The 23,472-nt window shown below is 37.0% G+C and overlaps 1 protein-coding gene across 1 annotated transcript in view; it reads right to left on the reverse strand.

The window, feature by feature from the left end:
• Positions 1-23,472, reverse strand: part of CUL3 (cullin 3) — a 102,418-nt gene that overhangs the window by 70,410 nt on the left and 8,536 nt on the right. The window contains exon 2 of the mRNA XM_081095501.1: positions 10,267-10,464. Coding sequence (XP_080951627.1) covers positions 10,267-10,464 — 198 coding nt within the window. The remainder of the gene's footprint in view (positions 1-10,266; positions 10,465-23,472) is intronic.

Consider the following 23,472-nt stretch of genomic DNA (forward strand, 5'->3'; position numbering starts at 1 on the left):
CCAAACCAGTTAGGGCTAGAAACATTCTTAAAGATTCATTTCAACAGACAATTACTGAGTGCCAACTATATTAAGGAGCAGGAAACACAAAGATGAATGAAACAGGTCCTAGCTTGTTCATTCGCTTATTTAATAAATATTAAAAGAATGTCACTAGAGAATACAACAGAAAACAAGATCGACGTACCTGTCCTCAAGTCTTTTAGTCTACTCAACAATGTAATCGGAAAGAATTGAAGTTTAACATAGGTGAACTTGGCTAAATAATAGTTTAAACATGGCTCTCCTCAAGCATCTTTTCTCTACTAATCCTTTCAAAATAGATGCTACTCAACTTCCTGTGTCCCTCATATCACAAGATTGCTATCTTTCTAACTCTCTAATAATCTATATCCCTACCCTTTCCCCAATAATTTCTTTCTCTTTTGAGAATATCCTATACATATTCAAGTAACTTTTCCATATCTTATTCATTAAGATTCTGTATACCTAGCTCACATAGTACACCTTCCTCTCTTCTGTTTGACTCCTGTCATCACCTTAAGCAACTCTAATATTCAATATGATGGGTTCTCAGTTTCTTTGGGCAACTTTAAGTGAGAAAAAAAGAGAAGTGAAGATGGCAGATTGAAAGGTAAGTCACAATAAAGCATTGAAAACGACACTCCTACTGAACCTTTATTCCCATCTCCAGTCTGGCTGCTACCACCCACAAAATAAAAGCCAAACCCCCTACAATGTTTTCAAAACTTTATCCAAGTAACTCTCATTCTTATTTCCGACAAATGCACTTGAAATACTTTATATTTCATCTACACTAGTAATTTTTAACCTTTTTCATCTCATGGTACACATAAACTAATTCCTAAAATTCTGTGGCACACCAAAAAATGTATATTTACCAATCTGACCAAAAAAGGTATAATTTTGATTTGCCATGAAAAAAAATTTACCTACTCTTTGTGCTCCAAAGTGACTTAAAAAAAAAAAATCAGGGGAATACTTGTATATAAGGATTTCTGCTACCAATAACTAACCAATCAGATACAACCTTATTATGCGACGTGACCAATAAGGTACAACTCTTATATAACCTATGTATTTATGGTTCAAGACAGGGCATTCATACTGAATGGCTATTATGTTGGCTGCTGTTATTTTTTAATCTGACAATCTAAGGGAAAAGAGGTCAGGTACTGCATGTTTTAAAAATTCTTGTGGCACACTGGTTGAAAATCGCTGGTCTACACTGATCTACCTGACCAAGGCTCATACCTACATATCTTTGCTACTCATGCCATTTTTCCTACTGAGACTATCTTTGGCCTTTGTTTATTCACGGGGTGAGTCTAACAATCCTTTAAAACTCACGACCTTTTCTTTCGACCCTGCTCCTCATTCCTCAGGCACAACAATTTCCCTTCAAATCTGATTACCTCACTAAAACCGGGAGCTTTCTGATGACAAGTATGATATCTTAATTATATTTTGGTGGCTGAAAACAGGAGAGAGTATTTGTGGGCCTCTGAATCTGCTAATAAAAATCTTATTTTCTAGTGCTTTTATCAACATTCTTCATAATTCACTGCAACCATTATATTTATAACGTTTTACACATAAATGCCATTAAAAATCTCTCTACATTCATTCACATTTACTTAGAAAGGGAGGAAAAGCACTAAAAACCTTTATTATAGAAGCTGAGTCTGATTAATTGGCCTACACAATAGTCTAGGTCAGTGATGGTGAACCTATGACACGCGTGTCAGAGGTGACATGCAAACTCATTTTTTTGGTTGATTTTTCTTTGTTAAATGGCATTTAAATATATAAAATAAATATCAAAAATATAAGTCTTTGTTTTACTATGGTTGCAAATATCAAAAAATTTCTATATGTGACATGGCACCAGAGTTAAGTTAGGGTTTTTCAAAATGCTGACACGCCAAGCTCAAAAGGTTCGCCATCACTTGTCTAGAGCCTATCATAAAATTACCAACTTAATTTCCATATGCAATGAGTACCCTCATATAAACATCTCCATTTACCTACAAATAAACATAATTTCCAAAACTCTGGCTATTTTTATTCTCCCTCTAAAACTGGGGAGACAAATTAATATATTAAAACAATAGTTTAAATAGAAACGTCATTTTCAGCAAATGAGACCCTTTGTACAAATAGTAAGTAGTAGGGTGTTATTCTACAAAGACTTCAATTTACAAAACAAAATCCAAAAAGTCACTTAAAAATTGAAACTATTCCCTCTCGAGGCTTCAATTTTCCTAACTAAGAGCTTCGAATTGAGCAGGATTATAAGACACAGATTCAAGTACTAAGTCCAAAACAAGTTCTGCAAGAGGAGGGATCTTTGATACATTGCAAATACTTAGAAGAACAGTGCCTGGCATGAGTAGGTCCTCAACAGGCAGTTTTCTGAATGAATGGAAAGTGAGGAGGATGAAGCTCTTATTTTGCCTTCTTCTCCATCCAATTAAAGTAAGATATTATTTGAAAAATAGGATATAGGAATAGAAAGATCTTGACAGCCACTGAAATAATGTTCTTTTTAGCAATAAAGAACTATTTCTACTTGAGTTAAAAAAATCAACATCTTTTTTTGTTCAGCTGCTTTTCTAAGAGGAAAACAAACCTTCAAAGTATAAGAATTCACTTTTATAAGCTCATTTGTGAGGCTGCCATATTATTAAATTATTACTATTACTATAGAGTAATAATTTGAAAGAGAATGACAAATGAAGCATAAAGCAAATCTAAGAAACCTGTTAAGCATTCTTGACATGTTAAAACAAATTTTATACCTGACTGTAAGAAACAATTAAGAATATAAATGTTTTTATTCTACACATATTATGGCACAGGAATGAACAACGGTAAACCGCAAAAACTATGATCCTCTTAAGTCTCAATAACCCCAAACTGTCAAGACGCACTCATTATTTAATTTTAGGACTCATTCAGGCTAACAAAACCAACCCCAATTTCAGAAAAATCTAGTAATTTGTTCAAGACTGTTGGTAACAAAATTAGCCCTAAGTCCAGCTCTTTCTACTTCTTATCCAGTACTTTTCTACTGCAGCTGCTTCTAAATTATTTACTAGAGGCCCAGTGCACGACTTTCTGCACGGGTGGGGCTAGGCCTGTCAGGAGGAGGGGAAAGCAGGAGGTTGGCCAGCCAGCCCACCCCAATTAGGGCTGGGCAGGCTGGGGGGAGGGGCCACAGGTGACTGGCCAGTGGTCCCCGCCCCTTATTGGGGTGGGGGGCTAGTTGGGGGTAGAGCTGGCAATGGGGAGGGGCTGTGGGCAGTGGGCCGGCTGGCCCTGCCCCCACATGGGGTGAGGGGGCCAATCAGGGTCAGTGGATGGGGGAGGAGCTGTGGGAGGTTGGCCAGCCGGCCCCATCCGATTGGTGTGGGCGGGGCCAATCGGGTGGAGAGGCTGAGGGAGGGGCTGCAGGTCAATCAGGGTGGTGGGGGTCCATTGGGGGTGAGGTTGGCTGGGGGGAGGGGCCACAGGCGGTTGGCCAGCCGGCCCTGCCCCTGATCGGGATGGGGCGGGCCAATTGGGGGTGGGGCCAGCTGGGGGGAGGGGCCTCGGGTTGTCGGTTCACTGGCCACAGTGGGCGTCATAGTGACCGGTTGTTCCAGCGTTTCGGTTGGTGGCTTTTTATATATATATAGATTATTAAACATGGAATGCTCAACAGTGAGTAAAAGAAAAAACAGCAAGTTCTAGTTTAATGTACTATGAGCTTAGAGACTGTCAAGTTTAAACCTCAAATAGAAATCTAAAAGGAAACAATCCATCCAAAACAAAGCACTTCAAATATTTTACAATTTTAGATGTCAATTATACTTCAATAAATCTGTAGAAAACTTTAAAAAATGATTCAATCCTTACCTACCCCTGCCAAGTAAAAGAACTAACTATCCCTATTTTTTTAATTTAAAACTATCTTTTAACATAAAGCACACATACACAGAAAACCACAACTCAAATCAACAAATGTTGAAATTAAATTATTTTATAATTTAAGGTTAGCACTGAATCTTAAGTAACACTAAACACTCTGGCCATTTTTCAGTCTCCACCACAATCCTCAAACTATCTGAAACGTTTAAATTCATCAGAGTTCTACCTGCATCCCTCATTTCTTCTTTCTGTGTGATTTCATCCACTTCCAGGGCTTTACATATCATTTATATGCTCATAATTCCAAAATTTACATTTCCAGCCCAAACTTCTCAGAGAACTAGATTTGCTTTCTTTGGCATCTTAAAAGTAATCTGTCCAGCCCTAACCGGTTTGGCTCAGTGTATAGAGCGTCGGCCTGCAGACTCAAGGGTCCCAGGTTCGATTCTAGTCAAGGGCATGTACCTTGGTTGTGGGCACATCCCCAGTAGGGGGCGTGCAGGAGGCAGCTGATTGATGTTTCTCTCTCATCGATGTTTCTAACTCTATCCTCTCCCTTCCTCTCTGTAAAAAATCAATAAAATATATTCAAAAAAAAAGTAATCTGTCCAAATGAAGCATCTTTTTGTTTTACCCCAAATCACTGAATTGTCCAAGAGCTTGAAAACTATAAATCATCTGGGATAATCAATCCGCAGGCAACAGTATTTCTACATCAGAAATTTTTCTTAAAATGGAAAACTTTTCTTTATCCCCACTATCACCTGAAGCTATTACTCTGTTCCCCTCACTTCCAACTTTGAGCTCTCATAGCAACCAGAGTTAAAGTCTTAAGAACCTACATCAGATCATGTCACTGTCTTGCTTAAAATCCTTTCATGACTTCCTCTTGTACATATAATTAAGTATGAAGCTCTTATACCCAGGCTTCAAGGCCTGCCATGATCTGACTTACGTTTCTTTTCTCCAACTCTATTCTGCCTCACTACCAATTCTTAATTTGCCATTCATAACTGGCTCCCTCCCCCATTTTCTCTAGTCCAGAAATGGGCAAATGATAGCCTGCTATCGTTTTAAAAGAAAGTTTTCTTAGAATACTGCCCTGCCACTCATTATACTAGTATATGGTCTATTGCTGTCATTGTGCTATACCAGGAGAGTCAAGGAGCCTGGACAAAGATGGCTCCGAAACTGAAAATATTGACTATCTGGTCCTTTACAGGAAAGAAAAAATTTTTCATAGGCATTCCTTTTGCCTGGAATGCTCTTCAACCCACTTGTCTCCTGAGCACCTTTTTCATTCTTCAAGTCCCAGTTTAAACATCATCACTTCCTCCACGAGCCTTTTCTTGGCCTATGTAGTTGGCCTCATCATTTTTCTTTAACACTCTGTATGCTGTTTTCTCCATTATATTTTATAACTAAACACTTGTTTATCTGTTCCATGAGTGCAGGGATCAGATGCATTCTATTTACCAATATATTTCCTACACCCAAGTCAGAGCCAGTCAAATAAATACCTTTGAATGTTGAATTCGGTGTTAAGTCTTACAAGAACACATTTGATTTGACAAAATGATCTATAATTCAAAAATTCTTAAAACTGGAAAGTAGCAGTACATTTTTTCTCCAATATAACCATGCTTTTAAAGTTATTTTATTTAGAAAAGAGTTAAAGAAAAATAAACCCTGTGAATTTTGAAAAGGTTTCATATTTACTAAAATAAGACAAGATTTTTCTTATGGCGAGACACAAAGGCCACATCACACCCTCAGTTTCACTTTGTGGTCTTCAGAAATTCACTGAATTCCTTTGAGTCTCAGTTTCCTCAAAGGGAATATTCTGCTAGAGTTAGAAAGAAAATACTACCAAGAAAGAGAAATTAGCATTTAGCTTTTCCATGCCTGCTTCAATTTTGTGAACTCATTTCCAAAGTCAATCAGATCATTTCATCTCAAAGAAGTGTTCTCCCTTCATATGCCCTCTGGTAGTTTGAACCATTCTGCTTTATCAAAAATGTTCTTCAAAATGTTCATTCTTCTCATCTTGAAATCAGGGTACCAATAAACTACAATAAACCATCCCTGATTCCATGTAAAAATTGTATTTCCATTGCATTTTTCAACATGAAAAGATAGGTTCTGGCTATCTAGGCCGTACCACTAAAACACTAAAAGGTTCAAATTCACTTCAAAAGAAACTTTAGGCAAAGGTTCATTTTGCTTAAAAAAAAAAAAAAAACCACACAAAAAAACAAAACCACACACACACACACACACACAGACAGACACATTAGGCAGTTCAGCTAACTGCTAAAAGCATAGAGAACAAAAAGCTGATGAACAGATAATGTAATAATGCTTTCAACACACAAAGGGATATATTTGGTAAGACTGAAGATAGTTACACTGACACCACGGAACCCTAAATCATTCCTTCATCTTCTAGTCAGAAGGTGCAATGATGAGACTGCTGATACTGATTTTCATGCGAACTACTCTTACACACATTTACTTGGAAGCAAGCATTTCTAAAAGTCCCATCTGGTAGAACAAGTGTAAGATTTCCTATATCAGGAGACAAACATTTTGTATTACTATATGATGACCCCGCCTGTCAGTTAACAGACTTCTTTTGGTGTCTCCATAAAGTAGTATTTACAGTTAAATCAAAAAAGATAAACGGAAAACACAAAAATGTAAGCACAGATACTAATAGAGTTTCAAAAAGTTAGTCAATTGAAATAAAGAATTAGCTATGCTGAAACTGGTACATTTCTTAGTCAGAAATTGACAGTTTAAGCTGGTCAAATGAGGGCTTGTGAAAAAAAATATTAAAGAACATTTTCAGATGTTGGTGCTCTATCATTAATACCTGTGTAAAAGAAATAAAGAATTTAGCAAATATATTTTTAATTTCTTTAGTACAATCAACTTGAATACATGTTCTCTGGAATATATTGGGAAACTGCCTGTATTTTAAAATGACAGTTAACCTTAATATAGGATCACTTTAAACAACTGAAAAATGCTAAAGCTCCCACAGTTACCATGGAATTATGTGTTCACATGACTTCAATTTCTACCTAACCACATGGAGAGTCCAAAAATTAATCATTTAAATACTGATCTCCCATTCTGGCCTTCTGGCCTCACTTTTTGGATAAGCCAGTTCTCAATCATAGCACATTAACTACAGATGATTTTTCTGTTTCTGTGCCCAAGCTGCAAAGCACTGCTTAAAATAATATGATGATGATAATAATAATGATGATCACACATTCGATCTATTTTCTACTGAGCTTTTTCCTCACTTGACAATTCCTCCCTATATTCTCCACAAGGGCTAGACCAAGACTCTTCCCCTCATTTTCAGATGTATGGCTTAATTATTAGATTCATAAGTTTTAGAACTAAAGAATCTCAAAGATATTACTGCCAATTCCTTCATTTTAATTATATAAACTAAGACCTAGAATTTAAAGAACTATAGTTTTACAAACATTGAGCCAATTTACTTGAAGCCCCTCATGCAGCCTCAAGGCTAGCATGTTTATTACATCTTGATCCATTCACTATAAAACTCTGGCAAATGAGAACATGCCCCTCTCTTCTACCTTTACTTCCCCATTGTTCCCAACTCTCTCCACATCCAAGAACTCAGTTGCTCTAATCTTCTCTCCCTTCAAGAGCTTAAAGCAAAACTCTTCCACTCTATTTTTCTTTTTTTGTTTGATATCAAGCTCCTTATATTAGTCTTATTTTCTCATACTTATTTAACCACAGTTTGCTCTTGAAGACTCATTCCTTGGCTCTGGGATTTTTGTTCTCTGTGATTTCCAACACTTATTCCTCAAGATGTGCTACCAAATGCCAAATCTTGATCTTCAGTTTTGAGCTCCTACTCAAGCTCTAAACCTGTATCTCCCTCCAAGCATGATATTTTTACTTGAGAATTTTATTACGATCTCACAATTATCCTCAAATGTAAAATAATTTCTAAGGTGCTTGCCAACTATAAAAATTTCCAATATAATCTAAAACAAAATTTGTCATTTCTTCTACTCATTCCAAATCAGTTTTCCACTATTATTTCACAATATTTCTATTAGTGGCACCATAATTCTCCCAATAACCAAATACCATCTAGTCTTACTTTAGAATTTGACATTATCCATTCATTTCTAGCCTAATGCTTTACTCAGATTTTCCCGGGTTTTCTCCTGCTTCCAGCAAACAACCTTCCAATTCTACATTATATAAATTCCATTTTAATCTTCCTCAAATGTCACATTATTATCTACTTAAAAACATGCAATAAACCTCCACTGTTAAGTTCAAATCCCTTAACTTGGCATTCAAGTTTTTCTCCAATTGGTTCTCAAACCATTTTTGCAGTATCATAATCCACTAATTCCCATAAATTATCATATACCTCAATCAAACTCTAGTTACCACCTAAGTAAACATGTCTATTTAATCACGTTATACCTGCAATCTCTGGAATGCCTTCCACATAGTTCACTTATATCCCAAATTTATCATGGCTCACTTCAATTTGATCCTTCTCATGAAATCTTACAGCCCAGGGTAACTTATTTACCACTTAATTATATAATGCCTCACACTGTTATCTAATGTGTGTATCATCTCTCACATCAGAGTAAAAACAAACCTACGAAGCGTTAGTATCATGTATCTCTTTGCATCCACCGTATTTTCCTAGCAGTCACTTAACAAAAAAAACAACCCATTGAACTGCATGAAGAACATATCACCTGCTTTATGAGATATTAGCTACTGCTCATGTAATCCCACTTAAGAGAAAGGACTTGCAGAAGGAATAATAGAAATAAAAAGTGACTATTTTGTAACCACTAGAGTAATAATGATTCATGCAAGAATCATCAATGGATGCTAAACAATCACATGAAAGTTTCTTGGGGAACAGGATATTTACACAGTCTCAAAATATATCTGAACAAATTACTTATGAATTACAAAGGGAAAAAAGGTACCTTTACAGTGGAGAAATCTGGCGGACACCAAGTGATCAAAGTTAACATCACCAATAATGGGATAAACTGACATCATGTGCCTCCTGATGTGATGCACTGAGGACACAACATCACTTATGTATTATTCCTGCCAAAAATGCATAACCTGAAACTAGTCATGAGGAAACAATCAGACAAACCAAAAACTGAGGGACAATCTACAAAACAACTGACCTATAGTCTTCAAAAATGTCAATGTGTTGAAAGACAAAGAAAGGCTGAGAAATTGTGTATGTGATCCTGGATTGGATTCTGGATCAGAAAACTTCAATAAAGGGTATCACTGCTACACAGGGCAAGGGTGAATTTATATGTGGACTGTATCAGATAAAAGTATTATATTAATGTTAAACTGCCTGATTTGGAACATTGTTCTTTGGTTAACTAAGAGAATTTCCTTGTTCTTAGGATAAATATTCTCAAATATTTGAGAGTAAATAAATCTATAATGTATTCTTTAATTGTTCAGCAATAATATCAGTAATTTGGATAATAACATGTATCAATAAATGGATTGGCAAAAATGTGGCAAAATATTAATAACAGGTGAATCTACAATGAGATCATTGTACTATTGGTACAACTTTTCCATTTTCTCAAAAATAAAATTTTAAAAATGAATACCCTAATACCACACAAAAGCTTTTGAGTTTTTATTTATCTGTGGTAATTACATCTTATCTGACAATCTTAAAGCCAAACATACTTTCAGTGGAAGAGTGTGCTTTATAAAAACATATGTTCTAAAAACATATACATCTTTTTGGAACCAAAGAACCATTTGATAATGTTAACAGCCCAACACTATTTTTTTAAAATTCATATTTCTAAAGTAAAACTCAGTTAAAATAAAAAAAATAAGTTTCAAATGGTAAAAAGTCTTAGACAATATAACAACGTAGTTTTCATATTTTCAACTATGCAGAGAAAGTGGAGAAAGCTAATTTTGGTTGAATATGCATTTTAAGGAAAAAATGATGCTCTATAATTAACATATTAATAAATAAGCATTTGTAAATTACTGAAAGTTTGCTTCCTTAACTATGATTACAGAGAATATTGCTCATAGAACACAAACTTCATCTTCCCTCAATTATCAAAAATCTGATTTAGCTGATTGTAAGTTTTGAGTAAGGTTTTGTAATAAAGCCATTAACTGGTTATATCCATAGGCTTCCTAGAGCCTTTAAAAACAATACTTCTAATCACAGTAAAATGTGGTATAAAGATTTCCTAGATTCAGTATAATTAGTAACAGTCCTTTAAAGTTGGATACCTTATTTATGAGATGTTCGGTAACAACTTCTCTTAGTCCAGTGTAGAGCTTTTCTCCATGTTTATGCAAAACCATTGTATATGCATTTCTATAGAGCTCCTCAAAACTAAGACCACTGTTATTCTTACGCTGGATTTCTTGAATTGCATTTTTCAGAAGGTCCCAAATGCTGTTTACATATTTTTCATCCATGGTCATCTGTAATATCCAAGAGAGAAAAAGAGACAAAAACAAAAACAAAAACCAATGGTTGAAAATTTGTCTGTATTTATCCATAAAGTAAATATTTCATTATATGGCTATGATGATAAAGCTGTATGACTTATAAGGATGTTAACAATCTGTTTTAATAGAAATAAGATAAATTTACAGTTTTTAGAGTTGATAAAAACCATTTTTAAAAAATCCTTTAAGGCCTCCCTCCCTTATCTGCAGCAGAACCCCTCCATTTACAATCACAATCTCTGTTATCAATACTTGCTTTAGCAGAAAGTGTGAAACATCTTTCCCCTAAGTTTATTTAGTAAAACACAAGCTCAGAGATTTCCTCTCCTGTAGATTTACAGAGCTCTTTGACAAATTAAAGATTGAGGAAAGACCTGCATTTAAAAATAAAACAAACAGAAAACAAAAATAAAGCCCACATTTTCTGTTTAACCTAGCATACTCTAATTTTCTTCCTTTCCCAGATTAGATTTCATGGTCCATCATTTGTAACTACCTTTTATGTAACATTTGTTTTAAGTCACTTGTCCCTCTCTACCTCCCTCCAAAAACACACCATTATAAGACTCAACTGCCTGCCTACACTGCACCCATGTAGTGGAAAGTAAATGAAGAATAAAACATATGCTCATATTCAATTCATCTCAGTTTAAATTCATGACCACTAATCACAAATGGGCCCTTAGTTTAACCCTACAATACTACTTTTCTCTAATCTACTGACCCAAATATCCTAGATGACTTTACTATCTTTTTGGATAATGACTTGCTTCCTGTTTTGAGAAAACAGGAACCTGAAAAGAAACTACAAATTCACCATTTCCACTAATCTAGTTGACTGTATACCAATATAATTTGTTAGTTCTTGTGCTACTAGCAAATTAGTGCCCAGTTCTTATACTCAAATTATAGCACAGGGACAAAAAACACAGGCAAATTCTAGGAACCTGTTATAAATGGAGAATTTCAGAACCCCAAACCAGACCTAGAGAACCATAACTTGCATTTTAACCCCAGGTGATTCACACACAGAATGAAGTTTAACAAGTACTGCTCTAGTTCCATAACAACTCATCTATTCAAGGACCCCCTTTAGCAATCCTCCTTCCTAGCATTATCAAATTTTTTCTCTTCTTTGCTACATAATTTCCATCTGCATTCAAAATTATCAGTTTCCCATCCTAAAAACAAACAAATCCTCACAACCCCACATATTTCTCCAGCACCACCTAATTTCTTTCTTTTCCATTTACAGCAAAATCACAAGGCAGGGAAGGAGAACAACTCTATGTTGATTGTATCCAAGTCCTATTTTCCCCACTATATCTTGAAGCCCCTCTAGTAAGGATTTCCATTTTCATTTCACTGAAATTACTCTTGAAGAGGACACCAAGGGACTTCCAGATTGCTAAATTTAATAGTCAAAGCCTCAGTTCTTATCTTACTTGACCTATCTAGCAGCAATTCAAAGAGCTGATCATTCCTACTTGAAACAGATTTCTCACTTGCCTTCCAAGCAATACCATCTTTCTACTCTACTGGTTTGTATTTGTCAGTCTGCTTACCAGTTCGTCATCACAACTGCCAACCGTAAGGCTCAAGTTCTAAGCCTTTTTGTCCATCCACACTGTTTTTAAAAGGTGAAGTTGATTTCATCTATTCTCATGGCTTAAGTTAACCTCAAAATGTATATATCCTGTTTGGCCCTCTCCCCTAATATCGGTCATATTTTCAGCTTCCTACTCAATGTTTCTACTTGAATGCCTACTAGCAAGTCTAAAACAGAAACCTTAATCTTTCCCCCTAAATCTGCTTCTCATGCAGTCTTCTCCAAATGAGCAAATGTCCAATCCATCCTTACAATTGCCAAAAAGTTTGTAATCCTCATTACACCCTTACCTCACTTTTAATCCAACTGGAAATTCTATTGTCTCTACCTTCAAAATATATCCAGAATCTAAGCCCTCCTAACCACTTCCATTGCTACTAACCTAGTCCAAACCATCATCTCTCAGTTTATTGCAACAGTCTCCTAACTGGTCTCGGTTTCTGCTCTTGGCCTATAATCACAGAGCAACCAGACTGACCTTCTGAAAATATAAAATGAAATCATGTAACTCATCTCATTTTGCTTGGAGTTGTAAGTTCCAACTCTATGCTACAAAGCCTTATTTAAATCTGATAATCTCTCTTACACAAGCTAGTCCTCCCTTCTTGCTCGCTCTGCTCCAGCCACACCAGCTTCCTTGCTATTCCCTGTATACGTCAAACAAGTTCACTTCAAGGTATCTGTATCTGCTACTCTCTCTGAAATGTTCTTCCCCTAAATACTTTCATGGCTCATTCATGTATCAACCTCAAAACTCTGCTCAAGTGTCACCTTAAAACGAAGCTTTAACTGCCCAGTTTTTAAATAGCAGCAGCCTCCTACTAGTGACCCTCAAGTTCTAACCCCACATTCCTGATTTTTCTTGGCCTCCCTCCTCCCAGCCAATGTCAGCTTTATGAAGGCAGGGATTTTTTTCACTGCTGAATCTCTCAGCCACTAAAATCAGACCTGGCATTTAAGCCCTTACTAGTATACTTGTTGACTGAATGATTTCCTGCTAATCTTTGGGTAAGGAGCCCTTTTTGTGCCACATGAACTTTACAAGTTCTGTATTCACAATCTGGGAAATCCTGTAACAATTTCTTATCAGCTTCATCATACTTCTGACCTGAAACAAACAGAAATTACTGAGCTAAAATTTCCTCCAAAGAGGGCAGGAAAAAAACAACAACACACCAACTATATGAACTATACACTTACTGTATTTATTTTGGTGATGGTTTCACAGGTGAATACTTACCTCCAAACTCATCAAGTTGCATACATTAAATACATACAGTTGTTTTGTTGTCAATCATCCCTCAATAAAGTGGTTTAAAATAAATCCTCTCCAAGCCTCTACTAATGGGTATGAATCTCAAAGAGAAAGGAGTAGGTAGGCAAAACAGTTCTTTCCGTCATTCTACCAATAAAATACCTGCTCAACTATCAATGAAGAGGATTCTTAAGATGATGATTCAAACTGAGTCTTATTATTCTAAACTCTTCTGGAGAGCTTAAAAAGGAACCCTTTGGGAGAACAATGCCTTTTCCTTTATTTAAATATGCAAATCAAACCCTGACAGGTTTGGCTCAGTGGATAGAGTGTCGTCCTGTGGACTCAAGGGTCCCAGGTTCGATTCCAGTTAAGGGCATGTACCTTGGTTGCCGGCACATATCCAGTGGGGAGTGTGCAGGAGGCAGCTGATTGATGTTTCTCTCTCATTGATGTTTCTAACTCTCTATCCCTCTCCCTTCCTCTCTGAAAAAAAAAATCATTAAATATATATATTTTTTAAAAGTATTTAAATATTCAAATCCCAGGTCTATTGACTTTTCTGAAATGGCTTTAATTGAATTTACCCCTACACCTAAACTACTATTTTTTTGGTTAGATATCCTGATACATAGGGTGCCATCCATATCATATAAAATATAGTATATGTGCTGCTGAAGCGAGCACATAGCATATAAAATATAAATAAGATGTAGCTATTTAAACTTTTCACAAATAAAAGATAATAACTTTAATAGTCTGTGTAGTAGTCCCCCTTACCCACAATTTTGCCTTCTGTGGTTTCAGTTACCCACGGTCAACCATGGTCTGAAAATACTAAATGAAAAATTTCAGAAATAAGTAATTCATGATTTTAAAATTACAACCCATCTGAATAGTATGATGAAATCTGGCACCATCCTGCTGTGTGCAGCCAGGACAGGAATCATCCCTTTGTCCACTTGGCAGCTATCTTGGTTATTAGATCAACCATCGCTGCTTCACCATGCTTGTGGTTCAAGTAACCATTATTTTATTTAATAGTGGCCCCAAAGCATAAGAGTAGTGATGGTGGCAATTGGGTATGTCAAAGAGAAGCAAAAAGTGCTTCCTGTAAGTGAAAAGCTTAAAGTTCTCAACTTAATACAAAAAAGAAAATCACATGCTGGGAGGTTGTGAAGATAGACAACAAGAATGACTCTTCTATCAATGACATTGTGAGGAAGGAAAAAGAAATCTGTGCTAGTTTAGCTATCACACTTCAAACACTTCAAACCACAGCAGTTACAGCCACAATGCATAAGTGCTTAGTGAAGACAAACAGGCATTACACCTGTGGGTAGAAGACATGAACCTTGGCTTCCTCCATCACTGGAACAAGCAAGCCTCCTGTTCGCTTCAGCTGCCTGACTGCCAGCCGCCATCTTGGCTGGCAGTTAATTTGCATGTCTCGCTGGTTAGCCAATGGGAAGGGTAGCGAAGTTACGGTTAATTACCATGTTTCTCTATTATCGGATAGGATATATGTGTTTTCCGATGGTCTTAGGCAATCCCTGTGAAAGGGTCATTCGACCCCCAAAGGGATCGCGACCCACAGGTTGAGAACCGCTGATCTAGATCACTGCAAGAGTCTTCTAACCATCATGAATGCTAATACCCTCTTGGACTCTATCTTCCTCAAAATCACCATCAAAATAGACATATGAGCATCATGCCCTGTTCAAAATCCAGCTCTCATTAATGACAGGCCTGTGGGGGTGTATTTTAAAAGGCAACATAACAAATCTTTAAGATCTAGTGTAAGCAACCTCAACCAGCAAAAATGAAGTCAAAGTCTATGCCTACTTTAACCCTTTTCAGTCCAACCGCGAGGCTGACGTGACAAACCAGACGCTCAGAAGCAGGTCCAACGTCGAGCAATAAGAATATTAAAAAGTTCAACATTCAATCCCGTCAATTAATTTGGACCAGACTGTTTGAATTCCAAAAATAACATTGGACCGCAAAGCGTTAACTTCATTTTTCACTCACCACTACCTATTTTACATTTATTCCCTACCAAAGTTAAACCAATAGTAAATCCGGACCACTGTCACTCCTCTCCATTCACTTTCCCATGTCTTCTTCTGCCTCTTCTTTATCTGATTCTTCACATAGCCCCTGAATACAACTCAGGTGTCATATTCTCCAGGGATCCTTCTCTGACTTCAAGCAAAGCACATGACTCCTTCTCAGCTGTTTCATAATATTTGGGTTATATCTATTATTACATTTTCATAATGCTTCACAACATGTTGTATATCTTTTTTTTTTTTTTACTAGACTGAGATAGTTAAGGGATTGTATGTTTTTCTTCAATGCAACTTAGAAGGCTATAAACAAGTGTTTGGTGAATGAGTATAATTTTACTTTATGTTACACCAATGCAATTTTTAAAACATGAACATTTGAATTACTAAGCACAACATGGAAGAATATTTTAATGTCCTTATCTACAGCAATGAAAGTAATGTTTAAACAATTTAATGTCTTTTTCAAATAGAAATTAAGTACAATAACGTGCAGCAACAACTCAAATTTCAAATATTAATATTTTTGGATTTTTCATTCACCTAACTAAATACTTCACATGGCTACTTAATCATGAGTTTTATTAATAAGTGTTAACTGGGAGAAAACTACTGGATGGAAAAGGCCATTAAGGAGAAGATCCATAAGCTATAATCTTTCCTAAAATTAAACAAGTCCAAAAACAATATACTAAAAAAAACTAGCTTCAAGTGCAAATTCCTACATATACATGCTTTGGTCTTGGAGTCAAGTGAACATGTCAACAATAGTAGCAAAATAATTACGCTAATAATGAACTTTTAATTTCTCCTTCACCCATCCTTAATACAGCAAGCAACATTAGCTGTCACAAAATTTAAAGGCTCTAGTTTTATGTATATTAAAAAAAAGTTTTAACATCCTTATCTTAAATATTTATGTGAGTATGATTTTAATTCCATTTGATGAAACTGATTTACTTAGGTTGCAATAACTGCAAATAAACTCAAGAGGGACTTGGCAACAATACTTCAGCAAAACAAATGATAAAATAAAATGCACCCACATACACACAAATATTTAATATTTGCTAATTGTTAAGTGTATACAATATCTACCCCCAAGCAGCTCAAGTACGAAGTGATCAGCCAGCAAAATAAATTCATTTGGCAGGGGAAAAAAGCAAAAGCTCTTTTTTAAAGGGAAGTTATAATTACGTATTCTTAAATTCTTAAGGTTTAGTAAAACTTTTAAAAATCAAATCAAGACTTTAACTTTTAAAAGTGACCTTTTCCCCTTTATCTTTCCCCAATTCAAAATTGAAATTCCCTCATTAGAAAGTACCGATAACACGCTAACAGTCTTTATTTTCTTTCACAAACATCTGACTTTTTTTTCATCTACATTACTTCAAATGATACAAAAACATTAACTTTCTAAAGGTCTGAATTTGAAAGGATGTAAGTCTATTATATACTTACACATCTTGACAGTCAGGTAACTACTAAGAGTTGAAGAGAACTATAATATGAGACAATTAGAACTAAAATGAAGAGAACTATATTCTTCACATTCACTATATACAAAGGACAAGAAGTCTTTAGTCCCCTATGAATAATTGTCTACAAGAAATTTAGAACAGGGTGGGTGGGGGAAAGGGTGAAAATTTGAAATTCCAAGCAATTCAGAATGACACAGCTAGAAAAAATAAAAAAGGAAAATGCTTGATCTTAATTTTAAGCTTCAGCCTCAAAAAAGTTGCTTTGGTAAAAATATCTGAGGAATGGCAATGTTCTAGTCAGACACAACTAAGCCATCAATTAAGAAAGGAAGCTCCCTCTCAGATTTTAAGCATCTCATAGTACTATAAAAAGTCTCTCCTCCTTTATTTTATTGTATCCTTTATAATACATAGCACAATGCCTAGATAACAGTCAAAAATGATTTAAATGCAGTCTAGTTATTGTTAATGATGATTAATCATATTTGATGACAAAGAACTACATAATGATTTATGACATCTGCAACAACCCTATTTATCCATCAGTTAATCTTTAAGCAAACTTAACCAGCAAAAATATAGCCAAAGACCCAAGCTTTGAGGAAAAAGCCCAGTGGAAAACATTCAGACTTCGGACAAGTTATTTAACTTTCCAAACTGCATTTTCATCTGCTTGGGGAGGGGGAAATGGGGAAGACACTGTATTGTGTGGCAATTAAATAAGTTTGTGAAAGCATTTGGCACACAACACTTGCTCGATAAATATGTTTCTTTACTACACAGAAGAGACACATAGAGTCTTAATGACTTAAAACCTGAAGTTAACACAACTGATGCTTGATTAACTGGTTTCTCTTTGATTCCAGTGGAGACCTGAAGGGAGTGGAACTGGGCTGCCAAAAGTAATAATTGTTGTCAAGGAAAGAGAGAAAAATATTGTCAATTGGTAAAGCACCATAGCCTGGTACAATTCTGTGAAATCATAAACTAAGTCTCATCTACACTCAGTTGGCCTCCAATATCATTAAATTATAGAACAGTAATGTGATGAGAAAGCTAAATCACCAACAGATCTCACATGAGTTAGCTGTTCAAAAATCAATTTGAAAATTTTGGACATTCTTTTCCAAAGACACAAATCAAGTTTCCGGATTAACCTATTAAAATCCGTTTAAATCACACCTGATTTAAGAGTTCAAATGTCTCTCTGTGAATGACTTGCATTTATGAAAAAATGTATGTGTAACATTTAAGTCTCATGATGATCACAATAAGTAAGATGCACTCCTAAGTATTTTCAATGAGACAAGCAGTATGTCACTATCCTATATTGGTGTTAGAATTGTTACTTGGCACCCTGAAATACATTTTACCCAGAGAATAAGCCATATTCACCTTGATTAAAACTCTTCAAACATTTTAATTAGAGATCCTCTCTATTAAGATAATAAAAGTTACTACATCTGTAAGATCAACACTTTAAAATGATAAAAACATTTGCTGCATTTTCCCATGTACTATTAAATATCAAACACTACTAAGGATCCTATGTATAAAATTGCTCTTTAAACATTGATCTGGAAAACAGAATAATAGAAAAGCAGGACTCATATTTGGGATGAAATTTGAAAGAAGCAGTAACATTACAGGGAAAAATACTTTATATCTAAACGCATGTCTGAGTTCCATATTTCTATCTGTAATCTAAAATTATTGATTTTAATCAGAAGTGACAATACTGGCTTCTCTTTAGCTTTAGTCACTGTTTTTTTTTTTTTTTTAATTTATTGTTTGATTTTAGAGAGAGGAAGGGAGACAGAAAGAGAAACATTGATTTGTTGTTACCCTTATTTATGAATTCAATGGTTGTTTCTTGTATGTGCTCTGACTGGAAATTGAAACCCCAACCTTGGCTTATTGTAAAGACACTGTAACCAACTGAGGGACCCTGATAGGGCCACTAAGTTGCTTTTTTTTTTTTTTTTTATGGGTAAATTAGTTTTTCGAAAACTATGATAATGTGTAAAAGCTCTATAAAATGTAAGGCAATAACAAATTAGTATACACTGGAATCAGCTACATACAACCCATAGGAAGAGATAAAAACCTGTGAAATAGTATAAAGTGCCACAGTTAGTTTTGTCTTTTAATTGAATGAACCTAAACTTGTAACCAAATGTGGTATCACAGCAAAAAGCCTATCATATAAAATTATTACTAAAATCTGCTATCAAATCTGCTCAAAATTTCTCTAAAACTACCAACTCACACAGAAAGATGTAGAACATAGCTAACTTTCCCACTGCTTCATTTTAAGATTTAACCATCATCACTGAAATACACCATTCTTATTCCTTTAGGAAATTCTAAGGCTGCAAAGGTAGATGACTTTTGCAACATCACAGCAAATGTTTTAGGTCATGGACCATACCAGCATCAGTTCATAGATTTATCTTCTCTCTATATAAAAAGCCAGAGACCATAATGCCATAATGACCCTAATGACCAGTCGCTATGACGCTCACTGTGGCCAGCGAACTGGCTGATCAGGGGGTGGGACCAGCCAGCTAACCTCCCGTGGCCCCTCCCCCCGGCTAACCCACCCCTGATCAGACTCTCCCACCCCAATTAAGGGCAGGGCCACTGGCCAACCCCCCACCCCCGCCCCCAGCCCATCCCACCACAATTGGCCCACAGCCCCTCCACTGGCTGCCCCCGCCAGTGATTGCACCCTGCACCCAAATAGGGGGCGGGGCTGGCCAGCCAACCTCCTTGCAGCCCCTGCCCAGTCCCTCCACAGATCAGCCCCCCAAACCCAATCGGGGGTGGGGCCAGCCAGCCAATCGCCTGAGGCTCCTCCCCCCAGCTGGCCTGGCCAACCTCCTGTCATCTCCTCCTCCCAACAGGCCTGGCCAGACCCCACCTGTGCACGAATTCGTGCACTGGGCCTCTAGAGTGTGTGTGTGTGTGTGTGTGTGTGTGTATATATACACACACACACACACACACAATGCCTTTGCTAAAATTTTTAGAGTTGGAATGAGCCTAAACCCCAAGTTAAAATCTCTTCATTTTATATTTGAGGGAACTGTGGCTAAAAGGCTTATCCAAGATCGCACAGCTAGTTAGAACAGGGGTCCTCAAATTACGGCCCGTGGGCCACATGCAAATACAAATATTGTATTTGTTCCCATTTTGTTTTTTTACTTCAAAATAAGATATGTGCAGTGTGAATAGGAATTTGTTCATAGTTTTTTTTTTTTAAACTATAGTCCGGCCCTCCAACGGTCTGAGGGACAGTGAACTGGCCCCCCGTTTAAAAAGTTTGAGGACCCCTGAGTTAGAACAATGAAGAAATCCAAGTGTTCTGGGCTGAGTGTAAGTTTCCCTTACACCATGTCAACTCAAATCACCTGGGTGCTCAATATTAAGAAATTAGTGGCCTGATGCACAAAATTCATGGGGGGGGGGGGGGTGTCCCTCAGCCTGGCCTGTACACTCTGCAATCTGGGACCCCTCAGGGGATGTCCGACTGCTGGTTTAGGCCTGAACCCATGGTTAGGCCCAATTGGGCCTAAACCAGACATCCCTCTCACAATCTGGGAATGCTGGCCCCTAACTGCTTACCTGCCTGCCTGCCTGATTGCCCCTAACCACTCTGCCTGCCAGCCTTCTCGCCCCCAACTGCCCCCCCCCCTTGCCAGCTTGTTCACCCACAACTGCCCCCCCTGCTGGCCTGCTCCCCCTCAACTGGCCACCCCCACCGGCCTGCTCACCCCCAACTGCCCCTCCTGCTGGCCTGATCACCCCCAACTGCCCTCCCCTCCTGGCCTGATTGCCCCTAACCGCCTCTGCCTTGGCCCCACCACCATGGCTTTGTCCAGAAGAACGTCCGGAAGGTCTCCCAGTCTAATTACCCTTTTATTAGTATAGATCATTTTATAATTGAATATGCTAATCCTATATAATAAAACCCTAATAATATGCTAATTGACTGAATGGTGGAACAACCGGTTGCTATGAATAGCACTGACCACCAGGGGGCAGACACTAATGCAGGAGTTGCCCCCTGATGGTCAGTGTGTTTCCACAGGGGGAGCACTGCTCAGCCAGAAGCCGGGTTCATTCATGGCTGGAGAGTGCAGCAGCAATGGCGGGAGCCTCTCCTGCCTCTGTTGCAGGAAGCCGGTAAAGAGCAAGGGGTCCTGGAATGTGAGAGCCCCAGACTGCAAGAGGGATGTCTGCCGGCCAGCTTAGGCCCGATTCCTGGGGTGACAGGGCCTAAGCTGGCAGGCAGACATCCCCCAAGGGGTCCCAGACTGTGAGAGGGCACAGGCCGGGCTGAGGGGCCCCTCCACGCCAGTGGACGAATCTCGTGCACTGGGCCTCTAGTGTTAAATACTTATTTTTGTTTGGTCTAGAAAATAAAAGCTCTCAATTAGAAATCAGGTTTCTAAGTCATGGTTCTTTCATAAGTTAACATTCTCTCTGGTCCTCTTTTTCCTCATCTAATAAATGAGATTAGAACAGATTTTCTCTAAAGTGCCTTATAGCTTTTAAAAACTAAAATATGAATACAAATAGCAGCAAATAAGTCACTTTATTTGACTAGTGATTAGAGTTCATCCAAAAATATACCTCTTTCTGTCTCATTTGCATATACTATAAGGAAAAGTGAAATATTTTAAAATAGCTGATCTGTGTGCTTCAAAATTCATTTTACTGCTCAATCAACTTCTTAGTATATTCTCAAAGACAAAAATTAAAGATTGTATTAAAATATTTACACATTAATAATTTTTTAAAATCACTTTTTTTCTGAACATATACTTACCAAGATAAATTCCTATTAACTGAAAGTAAGTTAAGAAATGTGTGCTATCAGCCAAAAAGAAAAGTGTTAACTGATAAATATGACAACTAATGTGTATTTCTGATAGGTTATGACCTTGACTAAAGTCAATACACACTAGGATCCATTTAAGCAATTTATGTACTCAAATTTTACTAAACATATACTTTTATTGATTCCGTTTTTATAACATTTACTCTTATGAATAATGCATTTACCTTGAATCTAGTGAGGCCTAGGCTTGCAAAAACAAAAACAAAACAAACAAACAAACAAACAAAAACTTCCAATGGCCGGAACTTAACTTTGATTTATTTTCATAACGAATAGTGAATTGTATAAGCTGCAGGACACCCCAAATCTGCCCCTGGGTAGTAATTTAAATGAAAACCTTAGAATTATTTTTCTAATGCATTCCCATTAAGAAATTTTTTTTTTTTCTTTCAGAATCTAGCAAATTCTTAACAGAATATAATTAGGCAGTATGGTGTAGTGGAAAGAACATGAATTTTTGAGTCAGACATGCCTGGGATCCGAATCACAGCTCTGCCCTTTCATAGATGTAAATGTATTTCACTGTGTCTCTGAGCCCCAGATAAATTTAAAACAGGAGTATTAACATCTAAAGATTGTTGTGAGGATTTGAGGTAATTATAGTTCAAAGTACTTAAAACAGCCTAATACAAGGTAGACATTCAACAAATTATAGTTACTAATCTTATAAAGAAACTTCTCATACTATTAATAAGTTGGAAAGGAAAAAGAATTTTTCATGATTACTTTCAAGAGGACAGGGCAAACAGAAGAGGCTAGGACTCGGTGATGGCGAACCTATGACACGCGTGTCAGCGGTAACACACGAACTCATTTTTTTGGATGACTTTTCTTTGTTAAATGGCATTTAAATATAAAAAATAAATATAAAAAATATAAATCTTTGTTTTACTATGGTTGCAAATATCAAAAAATGTCTATATGTGACACGGCACCAGAGTTAAGTTAGGGTTTTTCAAAATGCTGACACACCGAGCTCAAAAGGTTCGCCATCACTGGGCTAGCTGTTGCTCAGTTAAGGGCTGCTTTAGGTAAGAATGACTTAATGAAAGGGCGAGGGCTATGCCCTCTATCTTGCCCTGGATCCTCCATGTTGGGGCAGAGGCAGAGGAGTGCCTTCTTCCCGGAGGTCCAGGCCCCTCCTGGCCATGCCCGGGAACAAGACCCAACTTGGCGCCTGGCCAATTGGAGGGCCTACAGTCAGCTCCCCTCCCCTCACTATTAAAGCCCTGATTTTCTCATGAGTAGCACTCGGTTTCCGGTCGCTGCGTCTACTGGAGGCCCGGGTCGGGTTAGCTAACTCAATAAAGGACCTTCTGCTTTTGCATCGGACTGGCTCCCTGGCGTGGTTTCTTGGGGATCTTGAATTCTGGGCATAACACTTACAATCAGTATGGTAAAGTATTCCTCTTAGCAAGGATGGCTTGCTTTTAGAGAAGTACTGCATCTCTAAAGGATATGTATTGTATTTTCTTAAAGTAGGTAAAGATATCCCTTTTAAGTCTTTATTCTTTTGCTTAGCAGTACAACTGTAAAAAGAGCAAATTTGGGAACATTCCTTTCTCAATGATTCCACGTACTAAATGAATGGAAGTCAAATTAATAAATTTTACTCAATTACATTTTCAACTTTAAAACTAACTTAAGAAAAAGAAGTAATG

Source organism: Myotis nattereri (assembly GCF_964212035.1).
Source record: "Myotis nattereri genome assembly, chromosome: 7".
Taxonomy (NCBI): Eukaryota; Metazoa; Chordata; class Mammalia; order Chiroptera; family Vespertilionidae; genus Myotis; species Myotis nattereri.